At 41.1% G+C, this 21,556-nt stretch overlaps 2 protein-coding genes across 2 annotated transcripts in view; both read left to right on the forward strand.

Moving 5' to 3' along the window:
* Positions 1-1,027: 1,027 nt before the first annotated feature.
* Positions 1,028-21,556, forward strand: part of ST7 (suppression of tumorigenicity 7) — a 130,444-nt gene continuing 109,915 nt past the window's right edge. The window contains 1 exon segment of the mRNA XM_042469041.1: positions 1,028-1,249. Within this exon segment, the coding sequence (XP_042324975.1) occupies positions 1,099-1,249 (151 nt within the window). The 5' untranslated portion in view covers positions 1,028-1,098.
* The window catches only part of LOC121930788 (hemoglobin subunit alpha-1-like), a 30,892-nt gene continuing 14,126 nt past the window's right edge, over positions 4,791-21,556 (forward strand). Inside the window, exon 1 of the mRNA XM_042467658.1 lies at positions 4,791-4,856. Within this exon, the coding sequence (XP_042323592.1) occupies positions 4,791-4,856 (66 nt within the window). The remainder of the gene's footprint in view (positions 4,857-21,556) is intronic.

Raw genomic sequence — 21,556 nt, forward strand, 5'->3', positions numbered from 1 at the left:
TGATGATGATGATGATGATGATGGGTTCTCCATAAGTCAGAAATGTCTTTGATTATGCCATGCTGGCTCCCCACAACCAGAAGGCAATGCTAGTGTTTTAGGCAGTGCTTCTATTTTAAACAAAACTGCTATTACCATTCATACATTTATAAACCAGGGATACATAACCTATGGCCCTTGGGGCCCTTAAGAGATGAGCATCAAAAGGTCCATGAACCCATGGGATAAATGTAAAAAAGTTTGGGATCCATTACTAAAAAATTTTGCATGAAGAAAAGAAAATAAATTTTAGTTTATATTAGAATAAGGAGTTATATCATTAAATAATCATAAGACTGTCTTGTGCTAGTAGATGATAAAACTGAGAAACCGTTATATGGAAAGAGGGTGAGGATAAGATAGGAGAGTATGTTAAAAAGAAATGGCAAGTAGGTAACTTAAAAGAAACAAACATGGAATTATTTCTAAGTTTATAATGTGAAGCCTGGGTTCAGGAAGGTTTCTGTTGTGTAGTGTTGTCATGAATGTAATGTATTGTGTAGAGGTTTTGCTTTACGTGATGTTTCTGTTTTGTGAGAATGCGATGTTTAATGTTTCTTTATTATTTTTAATGTAATAAATTTATTTTAAAAAGAGGTCCATGAACCAAGTGCATATATATTCTTTCTTTCTTTGTGTTTGTGGTTTGTTTTGTTTTTAAATGCCAGGTCATGTCATTGTCTAGGATGGATCCTACTGTAATATGGTCATGCATTTTATGGTGAGGGAGTCTGTGTTGTTGTTGAGTGGCTTCAAGTCATTTCTGAGTTAGAAGTCACCCTATTTTACACCCAGGAGGAGCAACTTGTGGCTGTGTGAAGGGAGCTTTTCCTAGTCTGGGTTCTCTTCCTTTCAGTGCTGACAGTAGACAGGGATGCCTTCAAGGAAACCCTGAGAGGAGGGGAGGAGGAGGTTGTGAAGGGGGGCCTTGTTACTTTGGGAGCCATGAATCATCCCACAAACACACACTCAAAGGAGGGAGGGAAGGAGGGAGGGAGGTGGCAGCAGCAGCAGGGGCTCTCCCTCCTTCCTTCCTTCCTTCCAGCCTCTCTCCAAAACATGGCTGAAGCCGGGGCAGGCTTGCTGGAGCAGCTCAAGTCCTGCCTGTCCTGGTCCTGGGGCTATCTGTGGGCCCTGTGGCTCTTCGCCATGCTCTTCCTGGTCTACACTCTGAGGGTGCCCCTGAAGATCCACGACAACCTCAGCACAGGTAAGGAGGACGCCCCAGAAAAGGAGCCTCAGCAGCAGCAGCAGCAGCAGCAGCAGCAGCAGCAAGGAAGGCTCTCCTCTCAACTTGGAGCAGAGGGGAACTTTTGTCAGGACTAGGGAGGCTCTGAGTAGGAAAGGGAGACATACTGTAGACAGTATATGTGTGTGTGTGTATATACATACACACACACACACACACATGTTCTTACTGCTGTGTTTGTTTGCCACTGAGGCAGAAGTTCCACCAATACTGTTACTTTGGATGATTCATATATATATATATATATATTGGAGCCTCTGCCTCCGTGGTAAACAAATACAGCAGTAAGAACATACACAGACACACTCTGCTGTGTTTGTTTATTACCACAAAGGCAGAGGCTTAGCTAGATGACTGCAAGAAAAGCCTGAGGTGTATCTTTGTGTGTGTGTGTATACACACACACACCTCAAAGTTTTCATATATATATATAGCTGGAAACTCTTGAGGTGTGTGTGTGGGGGGGGTATGTATGGATGTGTATACACACATGCACACTAGGGTTTCCGTATGGAAACCCTGAGGTGCATGTATCTCTCTGTGTATGGAAACCCCGAGGTGTGTGTGTGGATACACACACACATATCAGGGTTTCCATATATATGGAAACCATAAGGTGTGTGTGTGTACGGATACATTACACACCACACATACATTGAGTGGATACACACACCACACACACACACATCAAGGTTTCCATATATATATATATATATATATGGAAACCCTGAGGTAGATATGTATGTGTGTGTATATATACGCACACACCACACACACCTCAATATATATATATATATATATATATATATGGAAACCCTGAGGTATGTATATATGAAGTGTATGTATCTTTGTGTGTGTATAGATCTATGGAAACCCTGAGGAGTGTGTGTCTCCCGCCCCACACACAGATTTTGGAATATTTGCATATACATAATGAGATCTCTTGGAAATAGGACCCAAATCTAAAAATGAAATTCATTTTTATGTTTTGTATATGTTTTGTATACATCTTGTACACATAGCCTGAAAGTAATTTTATATTATGTTATATATACTACCACATTATTGGTTTACCTTTGGATCGCCATGAGTCGGAAAGCACTTGGAAGCACAAAGCAGCAACATTTAAAAAAATCATTTTATGTATAAAGCAAAGTTTGTGTACACGGAACCATCAGAAAGCAAAGATGTCACTATCTCAGCCACCCATGTGGACGGTTTTGGATTCTGGAGTAATTCAGATTTTGGAATTCCAGATAAGGGATATTTTTTGTTGCTGTGTGCCTTCAAGTCATTTCCAGCTGATGGCGACCCAGAGGCCACCCAACCCTATCATGGGGTTTTCTTGGCAAAATTTGTTCAGAAGAGGTTTGCCATTACCTTCACCTGAGGCTGAGAGCATGTGACTTGCCCAAGATCACCCAATGGGTTTTACGGCCGAATGGGAAATGGAAGTCGGATCTCCTGAGTCATACCCCAATACCCCAACCACAATACTACACTGGCTCACTCTGTACTAAAAGGTCCAAAAATGACATCCAACGACCTACCTTGCAGTAATTTTACAGCATACTCACAAACTATGCAAACGATGATGATCCCAGCCCTTCTAAATTTCAGTGGAATGGGAAGAAGGGGGAGAGTCTCAGGAAATATTTGGACAAGCAAATTTTGTTCATTTTCTTTCTCAATTAAAATTTGAACATTACAGAATCAGATTACAGGAGGGATTCCCCACCTTAAAACAGAAGGCTTTTGTTAAATATTGTCTAGATAGATTAGATGAAATGTTACCTAGCATTCCTCTCCTCTCCTCTCCACCCCACCTCACCCCAGTCTCTGGTAGCCCACAATATGTTAAAGAGTTGATTATTGTTATATATAAAGAATATATAATATTCCAATATAAAGAAATCTCCTGCCTCTGAATATGCAGGGGAAGTCTCATTTAGCCAATTGCTTGGGAACTGATGTGAGAGCCTCCACCACTTTATGGCAGCAGGCTATATGTTAGGGCACCTTAGCAGACCACATGCAACTTTGTCCAACTCCAGTGCTTTATTGCCACTTGCTTTCTTCTTCCCTGGTGCTTCTTTCTCCCCGCTAAAAGAAAATCTTTAGTTCACTTGCAGCGGTGTCACTGTATGTTATGTGACCACACATTGGCACAGCCTGGAATCGCTGCCTCTCTGTCTGCTCTCCTGATCAAGGCCTTTTCTAAACAGCACTGTTTGTTGTTGGGAGAAGGACATAAAGACAGCCCTGGCCAGCAGCGTGCAAGCTTTACTACTGCCAGGGCCAGTTTAAGAAGATGGGAACAGCCTGAGGATTCAGGGAAACAGCTGGCATCACTCCCTCAATATTTCCTACCTAAAGGCATGTGTAATCCTTACTGAAATTCCTCTACTCTGGTGGCCACCGTTGTAACTTCTAGTGAATTTCATAAGTAAATGTGTTATATGAAGAAATGCTTCCTTTTGTCCTGAAGTTGGTGCAACATGACATGACAGCCAAAAGGACATCATACTGTTTAAAATTTCTTATGCCCTCCTTAATTTTTCTAGCTGAAATAGCTCAAGCAGTTCATTCTTTCTTTCTAGGAAGATTGCCCCAGCTTTTGCCCCATACTGTACTTTTAGGCTGCAATCTTATATGTACTTTCCTGGACATATACTGTTGTGTGTCTTCAAGTTGTTTCCAACTTTTTGGTGACTAAGGAAAAAACTATCATGCGCTTATCTTGGAAAATTGATTCAAAGGGAGTTTTGCATTATCTTTCTATGAAGCTGAGAGAGCGGGACTTGTCCAAGTTCACTGAGTGGGTTTCCATGGTACAGCCTGAACTGGATGCACAGGGAGAAGAAATGAACTAACTCCCATTATAGTTGCCCATCCTTACTCTGTGTGATTGGACCCTTAGTAATTCTTTCAAACACTATAAGTAGGCATTTGAAGATTAGTGCTAAGTTTTGCCTGCCTTCTCTTGGTAAGGAGGACATTGCCTTTTGGCCCAGAGAAAATATAAATAATCTTTTTTGTTGCTTAAATAAATGACATTTAAATCAGTGTATTTGTGTTTCCTAAGGGGATAGAGTTCAGAGACGTAGCCGTGTTAGTCTGGAATAACAGTATGCAAAGAAATCTTGCAACACCTTTACGACTAACTGTGCAAAAGAAGTTGTAGCATGAGCTTTCATAGACGAGGGCCGTTTACAGACCGACCTGAAAGGCTGGCCTGGGGGCAGAGTTGGAGTGTAACACCTTGACGATGCATGCCTGACCCCACCCCCAGGGTGCGCTGATGGAGCACACGGCATCATGGTGCGCCTCTGCCGCTGCATCCAAATGATGCAGCGTTGAAGGGGCGTCATATAGCCGCGCTGCTGCAGCTATAACACCCTCTAAAGGCTGGGTTGGGGCTGCAGCATGAGGTTGCTGCGGCCCCAATCTGGCTAGTAAAGGGACGGTTTGTCGAGCCCCACAGTCTCTGAATTATACCCCCATGGAAAGCACCAAATTCAGCCAAATGGAGTGGAAATCCACCAGCCTCTTCAAGACATTTGTGCAGGTACAGACAGACATTATTTTGCATCTGCAGAAGTAGAACAAGTTGTGCCTTAGGACTGGAGTGTGGCTTTGGTGTGGCTTTTGGAATCTTAGGACGCATGTATCATTTAAACAGCATACCTCCAAAGTGACCCGAAGCAGCTTTATTTTGGCCTGTCTGTACGGGGGCTAAGTGAGTTGCTCTTCAAGACTGAATTATAACATTTTGTCGCCTCTTGACAGGAGTAGAATTTATGAAGCATATTCAGTCTATTATTACTCAGTTATATTAGCTTTCCTTTTGTTTCTAAGCTCATTTCAAGGTTGCTGACAAAACCATATTTCCCTGTGTTAACCTGTCCAATGATAAGCTCTTCAGGAAAGACCCTTTTCTGTGTCCTATTACCTTCCCAGGCATGTTTGGTGGGAATGGGAGAGAAAACCTTCTCACTGATTGCTGCCAGACTTTGGAAATCTCTACTTAAGGAATCAGTTCCCTCCCTGTTCTTGTTCTAGTAGCAAGTGAGAACTGTTCTCCTGCATTAGTCTTTTAGGAATTGTCTGCAATAGACTTTTAATGGTGTGCTGTTTTATTGATTTTTTAAAATCTTCTGTCTTTTGATGCATTTTAAATCATTTTAACACTAGAGATTGCTTATTAAATAATTATATATGGATATTTTTATTGAAAGTTTTGTATGTTTATTGAATTTAATTCGAAACCATTTTGAGTCCCAGAATTGCAAAAAAGGTGATATGTAAATGAATGCAGGAATAATAATAATAATAATAATAATAATAATATAGATTTTTCATTTTATTACATTTTTATATTCAGCTATGGGCATTATGAAATGATAAGTTAGTTAACTGTATGTGGTTTGCCACTTGGTTACTAGGTTTAAGGTCTGCAATGCCAGATTGTTACCAACAATTTTAAAAATTCTTGTTAAACCCCTTCTAAACTTGCACCTTAAAGATAAATGCAATTAATGCCACATTTTATCTGTTTCACTGTCAAGATTAGCATTTGACCCATGCAATATTAACACATTTCATTAATGCTTCTTCATTTTCAGTATGCAATAGATTGACGCATATTGCTCATATCTGTATGTCTAGCAGTTGCTCTTTCAGCTGGCTTTGGAACTTCTTTCTCATTGCACATTGCCTTGTTATTTCAGATCTGTTATGTTATTACAACAGTCTTCACTGAGTCATTCTCTTTTTTTCCCTTGAATGACCCAAACACAATTAAGGTGCAGCAGAAGTCTAAAAATGGGAAAAACTTGGTCTGTTACTATGGTTTTCAAAGTGCCCAGGAAATATTTTTTGCAATCATAATCCCTTCTGCAAGCTTTCACTGAAGAGTAGTTACAATGCAGTATCTGGCATGGAAATGATAAATTAAAGCATTTCTGTGTGATGTCGCTTTCTATAGGCTCTACATATTGTGCTCACTTGCAGCTTAGTCATAGCCATTTTATCCACACTTAACTTTGTCCCCCCCCCTCAGTTATATAGGAAATATAAGGGGGAAACATGCCACTAAGTGCTTATACACACACACACACACACACACACTACAGAACATTTATGTCCTGCCTTTCCTCCAACCAGTTCAAAGCTGGCTGTTCTCCAGTCTATCCTCACAACAACCCTGTGAAGTAGATCAGGCTGAGAAAGGGTGACTGGCCCAAGGTCATCCATTGAGTTTCAGGAACTCCCCCTCCAGCACTCTAATCACTACAAGATACTGGCTAATAACCTGAGCTTCATTTTTGCTCTAATTTGCTAAAAGACTAAGGAGAAAGTGAAATATATGAGCATGGAGACTGTTAGTAAACTTAGTATGTGAGACTGTAGAATGGGATGGGATTGAGATCAGTTGGGACCTACAAGTAGATCTCTGGGTTGAACTAACTTGGGTGTAGTACAGTCCACCCAAAAAGGGCGGCCTGCTGGCACCTGCTTTTCCGCCGGAGCAAAGCCACATCTGCCAAACCGCGCGGCTTCCTGCTGGCAGATAACCCCCTGCAAAAAATGGGTTCTTTTTATACTGCAGCGGCGGCATAACAAGAGCGCCACTGGTGCACTCATTATGTAAATACTGCGCGGCACCATGTGGACGCAATGCAGTGCTAACGTAACAATGGCGACACCTTGTATACAGGACGCTACCATTGTTACACCCTTGTCATGTGCTAGGGTTGAAGGGCGTGTGGGCGCGCTGTCTGTTTTGGGCCTTGGAGTACAATATTAGTAAGGCTTTTTCACTACCACTGGCTTAACAATTACAGTTTAGATTGTAACAATCCCTAACCTGTAGTAACTCATATGTAGATTCATATTCGTGAATGCAGGCCATTTTATGTAGGTTATCTCTCAAGCTTATACAGCTCTGTTACAGAGGTCTATGATGTTCTTAATATATATTCAATAGAAACAGAAGAGAATCAAATACTGTATATTATTTCTGAACTTCCCCAGTAATAACAGACTATAGATGTAAACTACATAATGGATTATGTAAAGTGGTGTCTTAAATGTTATCATTATTAGTAGCAAGAAAAGAAAACAGTACAGTCACTGTGTTACTCAAGAAACTAAAAGAAGCATTCAGAGATAAATTTATTCTCAATCCACTCCAAAATAATAGGAGTCTGTTCTTAACCTTGATGATTTAATGAAACATTCTTTAAAAGCTGCAGGTTTTCAAAAAACTTTCTGACTGTGGTATGGGTAATATCTTCTTTAAATCTTGCATTTCTTAAACATTAGTCCTTCACCCTCCCCCCAAGTAGTTAGAATTAACAATGTAAGATTAGTCCAAAACACTGCAGAAATAATCCAGTTTGACACTGCTTTAACTGCCCTGGCTCAATGCTATGGAATGCTGGGAACTGTAGTTTTGTGAGACATTTAGCCTTCTCTATCAGAAAGCTCTGGTGCTACAGTAAACTACAATTCCCAGGATTCCCTAACACTGAGCCTGGGCAGTTAAAGCAGTCTCAAACGGGATTATTTTTGCAGGTTTGGACCACTATTGGCCACAGTCGAAGACTGGATTAAATGCCCATTACGCCCAATGAAATCGATGAGTTTAAGTCACTTGGCCCTGTGTTGGAGTCTGACCTTCCTTTCTTGAGTCTATTAAAATTTAGAGATTTAATTGTTGGTAGACAATACAAGTAATATATATTTCAGCAAGCTTGTGGTAACCCACTCAAAGAGGTTCCTAAGAAACTTTGGGTTACAAAGGAAAGCATGATAAATCTAAAATGAGACTATCTAAAAATAAGCATGACAGTTTCATTTGGGGTTTGCTCATTTATTTATATTTTTATACTGAAGATGGGATCTCATCTCTGTCTTTTTTTGATTGAAACTGAGGGGCTAAACAGACAGGCAAAAAGAGGTGCTTTCAGGCTGACTTGAAGGTGTGGCATTTAGATGACACATGCCTTGAAGCCAGCAGGAAAGTGCCCTCTAGCCACCTTATGCAGAAAAAGGCCGTTTCAAAAAGAAGCAGCTTTCCCCCCGCTTCTTCCTGGCTTGAAGCCATATCATGTGGTCATGACATGAGCACTCCAGCTGCCTTGGGAGCCAGCGGTGCAGTTGGTGGGCTTTCAGTGTGGCTTCAGAAAAGGTAGCTTCAGGCCACTTTTTCCTGCCCATCAGTTTTGCCCATGAGATTGCATTATATTGTACTACTGTTATCCAGCAGTTTTTCCATATTAATACACTCGTCCCTCTGCATTTGCAGCTTTGATTTTGCGGATTTGATTATTCATGAATTTGATTAATATGTTCTCTCTAGGAATATCTAGGTCATCCAGCGCAACTCTATGGTTAACTTTAACCAAAAGTTGCACTGAAGGACCTAGAGATTCCTAGAGAGAGCGCTCCACTAGGCATTTGTAGCTCCTCCTTTGCAATTCTTTGGTCAATGTCTGGCAGATGTGGACCACAAAGTTGCACTAGAGGACCTAGAGATTCCTAGAGAGGTGTTCTCTCAAGTAAAAACATAAGTGTTTTTGTTATTTGCAGTTTTTCCACATTCATGGGGCTTCTGTGCCCCTAACCCCAGAGAATGTGGAAGGATGAGTGTAAAAGGCACTTTTCAGAAAAAGAAAAATGAACAAGCAGTTCATGGGGGACTTTTACAGTATTCTACATTAAGTAACCATGACAAAGGGGAAACTAGATACAGAAGTTATGAGCAGATAGCCAATGAACTCAGAAGCAACTACTCAGAAATAATTAATTAATGAATTATAAGTAATGACTTATAATTTGTTAATTTGTCCATACTTAAAGTAAAAAGTTTAAACTCATTTGCTGTAAGATTGTAAAGTAGACTGGGATAACTAACTGTTACTGTTAACTGTAGGGTGAGCCTGCATGGTGTAGTGGTTTGAACGCTGGGCTATGATTCTGGGGAGCAGGGTTTGAATCCCTGCTTGGCCATGAAAACCCACTGGGGCAATTCACAGTCTCTCAGCCTCCGAGGATGGCAATGGCAAACCCTGCCTGAAGAAACTTGCCAAGAAAACCCCGTGATAGGTTAACCTTAAGGTTGCATAAGTCAGAAACAACTTGAAGGCAAACAGCAACAATAAAACTGTGAACTGTTAGTTAGTAGTTATGGGAGTTTGGCTTCACTAGATGATGCAGAGGAATATCACATGGTTGAAATGTTTGCTGTTGTTGTGTTTCACATTGCTGCTTATGCTCTGCCATGAATATTGAGGGGATGGTAAGCTGAAAGGGAAAATAGTATGTTTCTAGCATCCAGATTTTAAATAAAAAGATAGTTAAAAACAAAGAAATGGGATAATCAAGGAAGTTTTTTTTTAAAAAATCTAACTCTCAAAGTAACTTGCTACTTACAAAGGCCTGTGAAACTATAGCTGTAACAAATTACTTTTTAAAAAGTAATTACACAAGCTCTGAGAAAGATGCAGAAAATGTGAGATTAAAAATACTACTACTACTACTACTACTAATAATAATAATAATAATAAATAAAAATTTTTATTTATATACCGCCCTTCTTAGAATCAGGGCGGTGCACAACAAATATACAGTAATACAAAATTCAACTTTACAAAATTGGTTAAAATGCTTCAATAAAAATAATAAAATTCATGCCGGCAAACAAGGGGGGGGAGGAGAGTATTCTGGGGCAGAGGTCAGGGGTAAGCCTGCTCAAATAAGTAGGTTTTTAATCCCTTCTTAAATTGGGCTAGGGAGGTGGCTGAACGGAGCTCGAAGGGCAGCGAGTTCCAGAGGTTGGGGGCCATGATGGAAAAGGCCCTCCTAGAGGTGGAAATATATTTCCCCTCTGGAACTCTTAACAATTGCTGCCCTGTTGATCTGAGTGTGCGGGACGGATTGTACGGAGAGAGGCGGTCCTCCAGATACCCTGGGCCCAAGCCATTTAGGGCTTTATAGGTAATAACCAACACCTTGTATTGCGCCCGGAATCGAATAGGCAGCCAATGTAGGTCTTTAAGGACCGGTGTTATATGACTGGCCCTGGCAGTACCAGTGACCAGTCGGGCTGCCATATTCTGCACAAGTTGCAGCTTCCGGGTATGATACAAGGGCTGCCCCATGTAGAGCGCATTGCAGAAGTCCAAAGAGAGGTTGCCAGGGCATGTACTACAGTTTCAAGGTCCCCCCGGTCAAGATAGGGTCGCAGCTGGCGTATCAGCCGAAGCTGATAACAGGTGCTCCTGACCGTCGCATCCACCTGAGATGTAAGGTGGAGCAACGAGTCCAGGAGCACCCCCAGACTGCGTACTGAGTCCTTTACGGAAAGCGTGATTCCGTTCAGGACGGGTGGAACCACCGCCAACCCCGAACCGGGAGAACCTATCATGAGTACTTCCGTCTTTTCCGGATTCAGGCTGAGTCTGTTTTACCTCATCCATCCCATTACCGACTCCAGACAGGCCACGAGAGGAGAGACGCCAACCCCGGTCACTGCATCAGTCGGAGACATAGAGAAGACTATACTATGAAAAGGGATCTCAGTTGCATAAAATGATGTTCCAATATAACAAAAGCAGAGAAAGAAAAACACAAAGGGCGGAAAATAATATTAATAATAATATTAATAATAAATAAATAACATTTTATTTCTATCCCGCCTCTCTCATAGGATCGAGGTGGCTAGGCACATTCATCATAAGTTCTGTCAAAGTTGACCAAATGTCCAAACAAATATAAGTCCGTTCGTAAATTTCCACTGATGGAGCAAGTGCCTGGCTGGTGAAGGTGTCACTGCGGCTGCACCATACCGCCGTCACTAAGCTCCAAGCCTGGAAGACTTTTCTCTGCCCAGGTCTTGGGGCTTGGTAGCAATGGTTGTGGCATGGCTGTGGCAGCACTTTCGCTGACCCCCCCCCCCCCAAGTTCACCCCGTGTTGCAGCTGCTCCACCAGCCTGTATCTGACATGGCCACACCTTTTAGCAGGGTCAGTGGGCACCAGAGAAAGGAAAGGGATGGACAAATGCACACATGTGAGCAAGCCAGCATCTCCTTTTATTGGTGCCCACTGAGTACGCTCAAAGGGGTAGCCTTCTAGCCTTCTCATCCCATGATGAGTGAGGATGGAGAATCCTGTGTGGGAAGAAGTAAGGAAAGTGTTGGTGCAGTGACGAGAGTGCATCCCCTCATCCTGCAAGAGGCACAGGTGGAGAGAGGAAAGTGGGAAGCTCACCAAGCCCTGCTAGAAAGGAGGGAAGGCAGGCAGGTAGGAAGGAAGAAGGAACTGAACAGTAGTCCTGCTTCACTCCCATCCCACCTGGCCTGGGATTCATTACTGTCTAATACTATGGGGAATGTAGTCCGGGAATTACAGTATCATCTGTGGATACAGAAGGGTGTGGGTTGTATTGTAATGTTGGCTTTTTGCCTTCCATGAAAAAAGATAATATGGTAATAATACAGTAAGGAGAATAGAAACAGACCACTTGTCCGTTTAGTCTGTTTTACTAACAGCGATGGATCTGCCGCTTCCAGCTGCTTCAAAGAAGGCATGGAAGCAGCATCTTTCATATTATTTGCCTCTTCCTCGCTCCAGTAACTGGTGTTAAAAGAGGGCTTGCTTCTGAAAACAAGAGTTTTATTTAGCTATCGTATCTAATGGGTGATGACAGGCCTGTGTTCCATGCATTTGTATCTACCTCCTGCCTCCAGGAATCTAAGCCAGATTCGGTCTTCTTGTTGCAGTGAATTATGTGAACTAATTATGTGCTGTGAATAGTTCACAGAGAGGGTGAACAGTTCTGTTGCACGTACTGAAACTAGCATCAACCTCAGACCAGGACAGGGAAGGCCCGGGGGGGGGGGGGGGCTCCTAGAAATTATCATTGGATTCTGAGTCAGAGAAAAGGATTTGCCTAACTTGGACCTGATAAATCTGAATACCTGTTTGGGAATGGAAAATTCGTAAAGGTGGGGTCAATTTCTTCCTCTTTCTTCATTTTTCCATCTCTCTTCTTTTGCAATGAGGGGAGTTCCATAGTACAGTACTCTCCATCTCAAGCACACTTTTGGATCTAGATTTTAGTGATCAATAAATGCCTTTATCTGTATGTAAGCAGCCCTTGTTCCTTTCATTAATATGTTCCTAGTATTACAAACCTATCTCATTTTGGTGATTTCAAAGTAGGAAGGTGCAGAGCTTCAGAGACTGAATATTTTTGGACTGCAGGACACAGAATCCCCCAGCTGGAACGGCTGCTAGTCATACTGGCTGGAGATCTTCTTGTAGCTGCAGTCCAATAAGTCACTTTCCTAAGCTCTTGAAAAGTGGATGCCTACTGGTGGTATCATATGTTGATTCAGAGGATCTCTTTTCAAATCTATTTTTACCAGTTGATGGCAGCACATGGATAAGTATCTTCACATCATTTTCTTCAAATGGTGCCATGGTTATTTTTAGGGGCTATTTAGGAGAGAGAGTGTGTAGATATTATTATACACATCTCAATGGGATTATACATTGAAATTTGGGAAGGTTTGTCAAAGTACAGTGCCGATAGCTATTTGTTCCAAAGTAATATTTAAATACTTGTTTATTGTGTCTCAGCCTATATGCAGCAAATAAAAGAATATACAAGAAGTAAAATATACCCCAAACTCTTTAAAAACAGGCTAAGACAGCATTAATTGGTCAATATAAGTGATCTGATTATTTTGAGTCCAAGGAAAGCAGTTTTGCTTGGTTAGCTAGTCTGCTGCATGATCTTTTCCATGAATTCTGGATGCAAAGAATAAAAGTTGTTATTTACAAGGAGCTGTAGCTGCTTCCATCTAAAAGTAGTAGAAAATGAAGTACAGTACAGTAATTAATGTTATAGCTCACACACACACACACACACACACACACACACACACACACACACACATATATATATATACTTTATATTATATCCAAATATTATATTTACCCTTGGTACTGTTTAATAAGTGTTGTGACTTAGCTTATTATTTCAGAACATATACTGGAAACTTGGATCTACCGATTTCACATTCAGTTTTATAAAATGTACATTAAAAGTCACTTCAATCGAAGGTTTTGTTAACTTTACCAAGGATTGGATGATCTGGTTGTTGAGCTCCTATAGTTCTCTAAGGCCCAGTATGGAAAGCGGCAGTCTGGGGTCGATTTTAGGGCTTGGGAGTGCGGAGCGACCGCTTGCTCCCAAGCCTTACCACGCGCTAGTGGCGCCATCATGGCTCGGCCTCTTCCACATGGGGGCCGCCATGATGATTCAAGCGAGGCAGAGCATCTAAACATCACAGTGCATGTGTCATTGCTGTGTGCGAGTGTGCCGTTGGCTTTCACTGGGGTCTTTTTAGTCCTGACGGAGGCTGCGCCATTTGCTTGCTGCAGCCTCCATCAGGAGTAAACACGGGCAACTCCAGCCCATACATTTGGGGCAGTCTGTCGAGCCTCTATGTCGATAATAGAGATACAAAACTGTGCTCTCATGGACTAGTGCAGAATCCTCTTGGCCTGTTTTTAATACAATGAATATGTAGCTCACACAAGGCCAAGCTAAGGCATTTACTGGGAATAGCAATGCTGTGCTTTCACCAAAAAGGACAAACATGTTGTTACTGTTGAGCCAGAGGAAAAGTTATACTGTATAATTCAGTTTGAATCAGACAGGACAAGCTGGTAAGACAGACAAAGATTTACTATTGCTTAGGCTGAGGTCTGGAGCGAAGATTAATTTCTTACTTGATTAAAGTGTATTTAAATATAGCAAAACTAGTGAAAAAAGGAGAAATGAAATTGTTTATAGTAATATTCTCATGCTAGCAAACCTCCTAGAAATAGACTTAGCATTTGAATAGACTCTGGCATTTCCTTGCTTCTGGCTTTTCAAGAGCAATTTATTTATGTGATGAACTTTTCAGCCATCCTTCAGTTAAAAAGATCTGAAACAAATGAGCAGAGGAACTAATGAAAAGATACCTTCTTGAATTATGTGTTTTTTTCTTCAGGGTTTTTTTTTCTTAAGATAAAACTCAAAGTATGTTCTGTTTCTTATAAATAAAGCATCATATCAGTTATGCTTCATGTAAAAATTTACAGTTCATATGGGTAAGCTGTCTGATTGTCTTGTATGTGCAAATTCTTCAAGTGAAATGGAGCAGTAATGTGTTTTCCACTGTAATGCTAATGTAATATTGCTGAATCTGAGGGAGTTTTTATGTGGTTCCTTAGACCTTCAACATCTGGACTAAGGCTCAAAGTTTTGTTTTTGTTTTTGTTAGCAGATGGTCAGGAAAAAAGGCAGGAGTTAAATAGCATTCAAGGACATATCTCTGCAGATGGTCTGAATGAGGAAAGTAGCTGAAGAATTCAAAGAAAATTTACAGGAGTGAGAGGAGGATTGTATTAACCTAATTCAAATGAATCTTTTCATTCCACTGAATAGCTGTTAATGCTTTGGGCATGAAGCTAACAAGGACTTCAAAAGCCACCTGCCTGGCAGCAGAGACCCAGCTCACTACAGTTCCACCTACAGTTTATCCTCATCCCTATTGTACCACTCCTTTGTCCAACTTAGTCCTTTCCTTTTATGCTTTCCTTTCTCATGGCCATTAACAGGTGACATTGTGGAGCCATTTCCTCAAGGACATAGATCCCAGATAGTGAGTACTTGCATGCTTTCATATGGTGAAATTTTGGTGGGCTTCCAAAATCCATATCTGTGCCATGGGCTGCCAGTTTATCTTCTCAGGTCAGCCTGAGGATAGGCATGTCTAAAACCAGCACCATCTGTAAATCCTTCCATTCATAGAATCATAGAATCAAGAGACTCCAGGGGCCATCCAGTCCAACCCTCTGCCATGCAGGAAATCTAAATCAAAGCATCCCTGACAGATGGCCATACAGCCTCTGTTTAAAGACCTCCAAGGAAGGAGACTCCACTACACTCCGAGGGAGTTTGTTCCACTGTCGAACAGCCAGGAAGTTCCTCCTAATGTTGAGGTGAAATCTCTTCTCCCGGTGCTTGCCTCCATTGCTCTGGGTCCTAGTCTCTGGAGCAGCAGAAAACAAGTTAGCTCCCTCCTCAATATGACATCCCTTCAAGTATTTAAACAGGGCTATCATATCACCCCTTAACCTTCCCTGTGAGTGCTTAAGATAACTGTAACTATGAAATTATTATTATTTTTTAAAATATCAGTTTTCCTTCAGAAAACACAAAAATCTATTCACTTCCAACAATGGAAAAGTTTAATATTCCCCGCTGTCTAACCAGGCTTCTTCTTTTACCTATTTCATACTTTTCTGGGCCACAGTGACCACTGTGACTTCTGTATCATCAGTCTTGGTAGAATGTTTCTGATCCTTCTCAGGAGAAAAACAAACAAACCTCTAGGAAAAGTTTATGTACAGAAATGCTTTCCCTAAGTCTCTGTTATCTCAACCTTGTAAGTCCCAATGTGGGTTGGATCAGCTTGCCCACATTCCAGTAGAAGATAATTAGGTATATGTTGGGTTAATAGTCCCATTCTTGGGACAGTCTAGAATGCTTCGTAGACAACTTGAATTCCCATTGAAGGAACATTAAAACAGGACTTTTATCAGACCAGGCTGCTGTCTCACTGCAGTCGTGTTAATGTAAGGAAATGGAAAAGTACTGGTCTGGGAACATTCATTATCACACTTCTTTTCTATAGCATGAAGGTGCTGCTTTGGTGATTTATGGTCCTGTGATCTGTCTCCAACACAGCCTCCATGACCCCACTTTCCTCCCCTGTGCCCTAGCCAGTTTCCCTTTCAGTTTTTATTATTTTTATTTTTATCACAATTAGCAATGCAATGAAATAAAAAAATGAATTGGGAAAGAAATAGAAAAGGAAAGGAAAACAGGCTGCTTGCGAATAACAAGAGGGGGAAAGGAGGAGAATTATGGCCATTGACGCTGTGTGACTGATGATATTGGAACAGAAGTGGAAGGGACCTATCACACCAGGAGAGGTGCAAAAGCACCAATATTAGGAGTCATCGGGTAGGTTTTCCCCAGCACTGAAAAGGCACATTCCACCAACAATTGAAATGCAAAGCAGCAACAGGAGAGATGCAACATCCTGTGATAAGTACTTGCTAAACACACTATTATCCTTTTCAAATCTCGCTTTGGCCTGATTTAAACGGGACTTTGCGCCACCCTGTCATGTGCTGGGATTGGCCGAGGACGCAGCGTCCATACTGGCCTCACCCCTAGCATGTGACGGGGGCGTCAAAATGGTGGCACCCTGTACACACGGGCGCCGCCATTTTGACGTAATGGCCACGTCGTGTCCAAATGGCACAGCACGGCTGTTATGTCTTGGCGCCACTGAAGGGTGCTTGTGGCACTCTTTTGGCAGCGCCAAAAGAGCTCTGTTTCGGAGCTCCTTCTGCCGCGCGTATCACTGGTGTGGCCTTTAAACAGCCACACCAGCAATACAGAAAGAAAGGGGCAAAGCGGCCCCTTTCTTCCTTTCCCCGCCGCTGTCGGGGACACCCCTTTCCAGGCTGTGGGGAAGCGGCGTTTTGCCGCTTCCCTGAGGCCTGGAAAAGCGGTGGATTGGGGCCTCTGGGGCTGCTGCTGTGGCCCCGATCCGTCGGGGAAAGGGGCGGGTGCAGACTGCTCCAAAGGAGAGGTCTGTATCCCACCTTTGTTAGCCGTGTGTGACAAAGTCCATAGTCATAGACTTTTCTGCTTCCTAAAAGCTATGCTTGGGAAGCTTTAATACTGTTGTTATTGTTGTATGGCTTCAAGTCATCTCTGACTTATGGCAACCCTAAGGTGAATCTATCATGGGGTTTTCTTGACAAGATTTGTTCAGAAGGGGTTTGCCATTGCCTCCCTAGTGCTTTTAAAAGTGACTGTATCATTTAGGAATAGCTTCCTTGCTTCAGCTAACAAGCATTACTGTCTTTCAGTAAAAGGTTATGCCTTGTTTGTTTTTTTGTTTCACTGCACTCTCCTTAAATGTTTCACATGCCTATCTCTAATACTGGCACACAGTGACCTGCTACTAGGCTGGATATGATACATGTGACATACTTTATTTTGTATTTTATTCACAGCCTGCCTGCCTGCAGCTAACAGCAGAGAACAGTTGTTTTGTATATATTCGTGTCCATTTCATTCGTACTGTGCCTTGTCAGAATGTTTTTGGTAACAAACTATTACTCTGTGCTTCAGTCCTTGTGTACACACTTGACCTTTTCAACCAATAAACTAAATCGTAAGAGTGGTTGAAAATAAAGAAGGGTGATGGAGGTAGTAGGAAGAAGAACCCCAAGACAGCTGGTTCCCTCCAGCTACACAGTGGCTGTGGAAGTAAACAAGGCACATTTGCCTCTGTTATGTGTACACATTGTATGGGGAATCTCATGTGTGTATGACGATTTGTTTTTTAAAAAGCTGGTCAGCACTAGTAGAGGATGGCAGTTTCTGCAGCTGCTGAAAGCCCCTTTCCTTTTCTCAACATGTAATGTTGCCATTTTTTAAAACTTATCTCTGTTGAAAAATGTGAGTGTGCAGTCTTTTGTCAGAAGCCCTCATGAGGATAAACACCAAGCAACCTTGGAGCTGTATGGTCTTTCAGGAATCCTCCCCTCCAGCTGTAGATGAAACAGACTGAAGCCAGCTTCATCTCCAAAGAGGCACTTTATTCTTTAGTTGCTGTTTATACAAAAAGCAAATCACTAGAGCTATACACATCCACCACCAACCAACGAAAACCCACACTGTACAATGGGATCTAGGCTTTTTATAGACATTTGCCATGCAGCCATTAAGCCCAGCCTTTTCTTGTCACCTCTTCCTTGTGCCACCTTAATTGTTAACCTCCAAGGAAGATGACACTGCATATTTACAACAGTTCTACATGCTTTCTAGCACATGATGATCCTGCACATTCATCACATGTCCTGATCCAGCTGCAACCAATTCCCTGGTTAACAGGCTGCAAGTGACCTATGGTTACCTTTGTCACTTCTTCACATCTGGACATTTTTACTTCAGGCTTTTATTCCTTAACGATCTCTTCCCTTCTTGTTCCACATCAAAATCAGAGCAGTTGCAGTGGAATCCAGTTTTAGGAAGATAAAAAACTTAATTTGTATGTACAATAACTTAATTTGTATGTACAAGCATGGACAATATGTGTACATATACACAAATATGTAGCACAAGTATTCACACATTGTATCAATTTGCCAAATTTGAAAGGGAAACATGTAGCACAAGCATTTGCATATTCTGTCACACACACACAAAATGTCGCTTGCAAAGCGACGGGTGCGAGAGGGGAGGCATGTTCTGCCCACTGCCCACCCTCTGACCTTTATCCCTCCCCCTGAACTTGACCCAATCATGACTGGGGCCAAATTCACATTTGCAGACACTCAGGAAGAAGCAGGGTTTCCCAAAAGTAACAGGGGAAAAACGTTTTCAGAAAACCCGCTCTGAGGGGGATCTGCCTCAGATCCGGTGTGCAAAACCCCAATCCTGGTGTGTAAAAACCGGCACCAGTGGGGACTTCCCACTTTTAATCCGGTTTGGGATTCGGGCTAAAAGGTAGTCTGAATGGCCCCTTTGTATTAAAGGTAATCCAGTTCATAGTACATAGTACAGTCTGTCTTCACTGCTACCAACAACCAGGAAAGGATACCAGTTTGATAAAGAGTTTGCCAGGGAGATTAGACAACCATGGGGTTTCACTTAAATCCTTGTTGGGTTCACTTCTTGAGCCACAGCTTTTTCATGCCTCCTGTACTGTGCACTTTTATTCTAATCCAACATGTCCCAAAGGGTGCAACCTTTGGTGCTGATGGGCTTTATTTCCCTCCTCTCTCCATTGATTGTTTACATGTATTGCTCAGTTGGTTTTGTCTTTGTCAACCTGCTTGGGAGCTTTGCGGTGAAAAGGAGAAATACAATTCCAGTAAATAAATAAATACTATAGTCTTTCTCATGCCATCCATACTCTGTGAGAACTTGCTGGCTCCATGGGGCAGCAAGCAAACTATTCCTGAAATAGAATTGCTGCTGTTTGAGTCCTCTTGGTCCATAAATCTTGTATGTAATACCTAAAATAATGCATAATGACATTTTAGTTTCAGACTGGATGAGTAATGTTTTTGAAGCAGTTTAATTTAAATGCAGAGGTTTTTGACGTAGCTTTAATAAGCTACTGTGTGGTGTTCTGTAAAACCAGTTAGTTGGAAGAATAACTGAAAGGCAGGCTGGAGACCTTTAAGGAAGTAGTAAACTACTGGGAGAAGCACAAATATTCAGAGTGCTTCTCCTTGTATCCACGATAAAGTTGAGGCTGACAACCTGTGTTGACTCCTGAATTCAAATTCGTTTGCTTGCTCATGTGTTTAATAAGAGTTAGTTCTATTTTTAATCATTCTCTGAATTCCTCGGTGAATAAAGAATTAATTTAATCATAAGTGTGTTAGAAACCTAATATTGAAAGAAGGAATACTTAACAGTAATGAATGTCATAATGAATTAATTACATTGGTTATGTTTCAGAATATAGTTTCAAAAAGCAATGGTGCAAGCAAAAGACTATCTAAAGAAAGCTGCTGGGTTGTGTAGTGGTGGTTTTCACTTTTCTGAAAGGAATACTGTATATCACATTGCAATTTTTTCTTTCCATAACTTAGAAACTTTAAACACTTACAAATACTTTAGGCATCTGTTAATTTTATTAAATCCATGATAACAGTAAATGTCATATATTAGTTACTGTGAGAATACAATTGGTGTTTTTTGAGCTAAATCCAGCTGGACAAACATATTTGAATGTAAAGAAAGCAGTATGAGTATTTTATGATTTTTTTTAAAAAATCACCATTGTGTGAAATATACATCTATACTGTATATGTGTGCAGATTCAAACACATACTCTCTTAATTTAATTTCTTCTTCCTGTTTGGCTTTCACATATGGCGAGCCTATCAAAGGGTTTTCTTGGCAAGATTTATTCAGAGGCGTTTTGCTGCTGACTTCCTCTTAGGCTGAGAGAGTGTGACTTATTTAAAGTCACTCAATAGATTTTCATGGCTGAGTGGGAATTCAAATCCTGCTTTCTCAGACTGGTAGTCCATCGCTAAAACCACTAAACTATATATTCTGTGCTGGCTTTCAGATTACATTTTCTTTGTTTGTTTGTTGTATTAATAACATTATCTCATTAATGACTTTACTAAACCAGATCCCTGAGTAGCTTTCTATAGAAATGTTAAAATATAATTTTCGGAGACTCCATTTTTTATTATTTCCATTATTATAAGAAACATGTATAAAACACACCAGAAATGCTAAATACTGTTTATTTTCTAGAGAAAGGGCAAGTTGTTATGTATACCAAACACTAGAGGTCAGCCTTTAAACACTGTAAAAATTTGTATCACTGACCCCTGGAGCTGAGAAAAGGTAGCTGATGACAAAGGAGTATGGGAAGTGTAGTGTGTGTGTTTGTGTTTGTGTGTGTTTGAGACATTTTTATTTGGAGAAAGTAGGAATCGATACATGAAGAAACAGATAATTCTTTTTCAAAAACAGTCAGAACTGTTCCTAGCAACTGACCAGGTTTGTGATAATCTGTTACTGCTGCTGTGATTGGTCAACATGCTTCCATCACATACTTTTAAGTTTTATTATAATGCCATTTAGTCATTGTTTTTGCACAGCATACCAAGCAGTCTCACTGTTTACCTCTTCTTTTCTACAGCCATATGTACATACACCAGCCAAAGGTGGATAACGCTTCAGGCATCTGACGAAGAAGCCTCAAATTAACACTGTTAGTCTTTAAAATAACACAGTATTCCTTACTGCTTGAAGCATGGGAAAAGTTCGCTATACCTTACAAAGTTTGCCTATTTTCCTCTTAAAAAGAAATAGTACTCTGTGTTTCTTTTTCCATAGTAAAATGAGGTATACTGTTTGTCAGTAAGCAAAGGGATCTTGTAGTTTACATGGGGTGTGAAATGTGCAAAAAGAAATATATGGTAGGGACTTATAAAATTTATCTTTATCTACATGAATAAACAACAAAGTTTTGGGACACGCTTGAAAAAATTGACTGGAGCCCACAAAAGCTTATGCCAAATAAAATTTCTTAGGGGTGAAACAGACTGCCTCAAAGGGGCAGCTTCAAGATCTTAGTTT

Source organism: Sceloporus undulatus, chromosome 5, assembly GCF_019175285.1.
Source record: "Sceloporus undulatus isolate JIND9_A2432 ecotype Alabama chromosome 5, SceUnd_v1.1, whole genome shotgun sequence".
NCBI lineage: Eukaryota > Metazoa > Chordata > Lepidosauria > Squamata > Phrynosomatidae > Sceloporus > Sceloporus undulatus.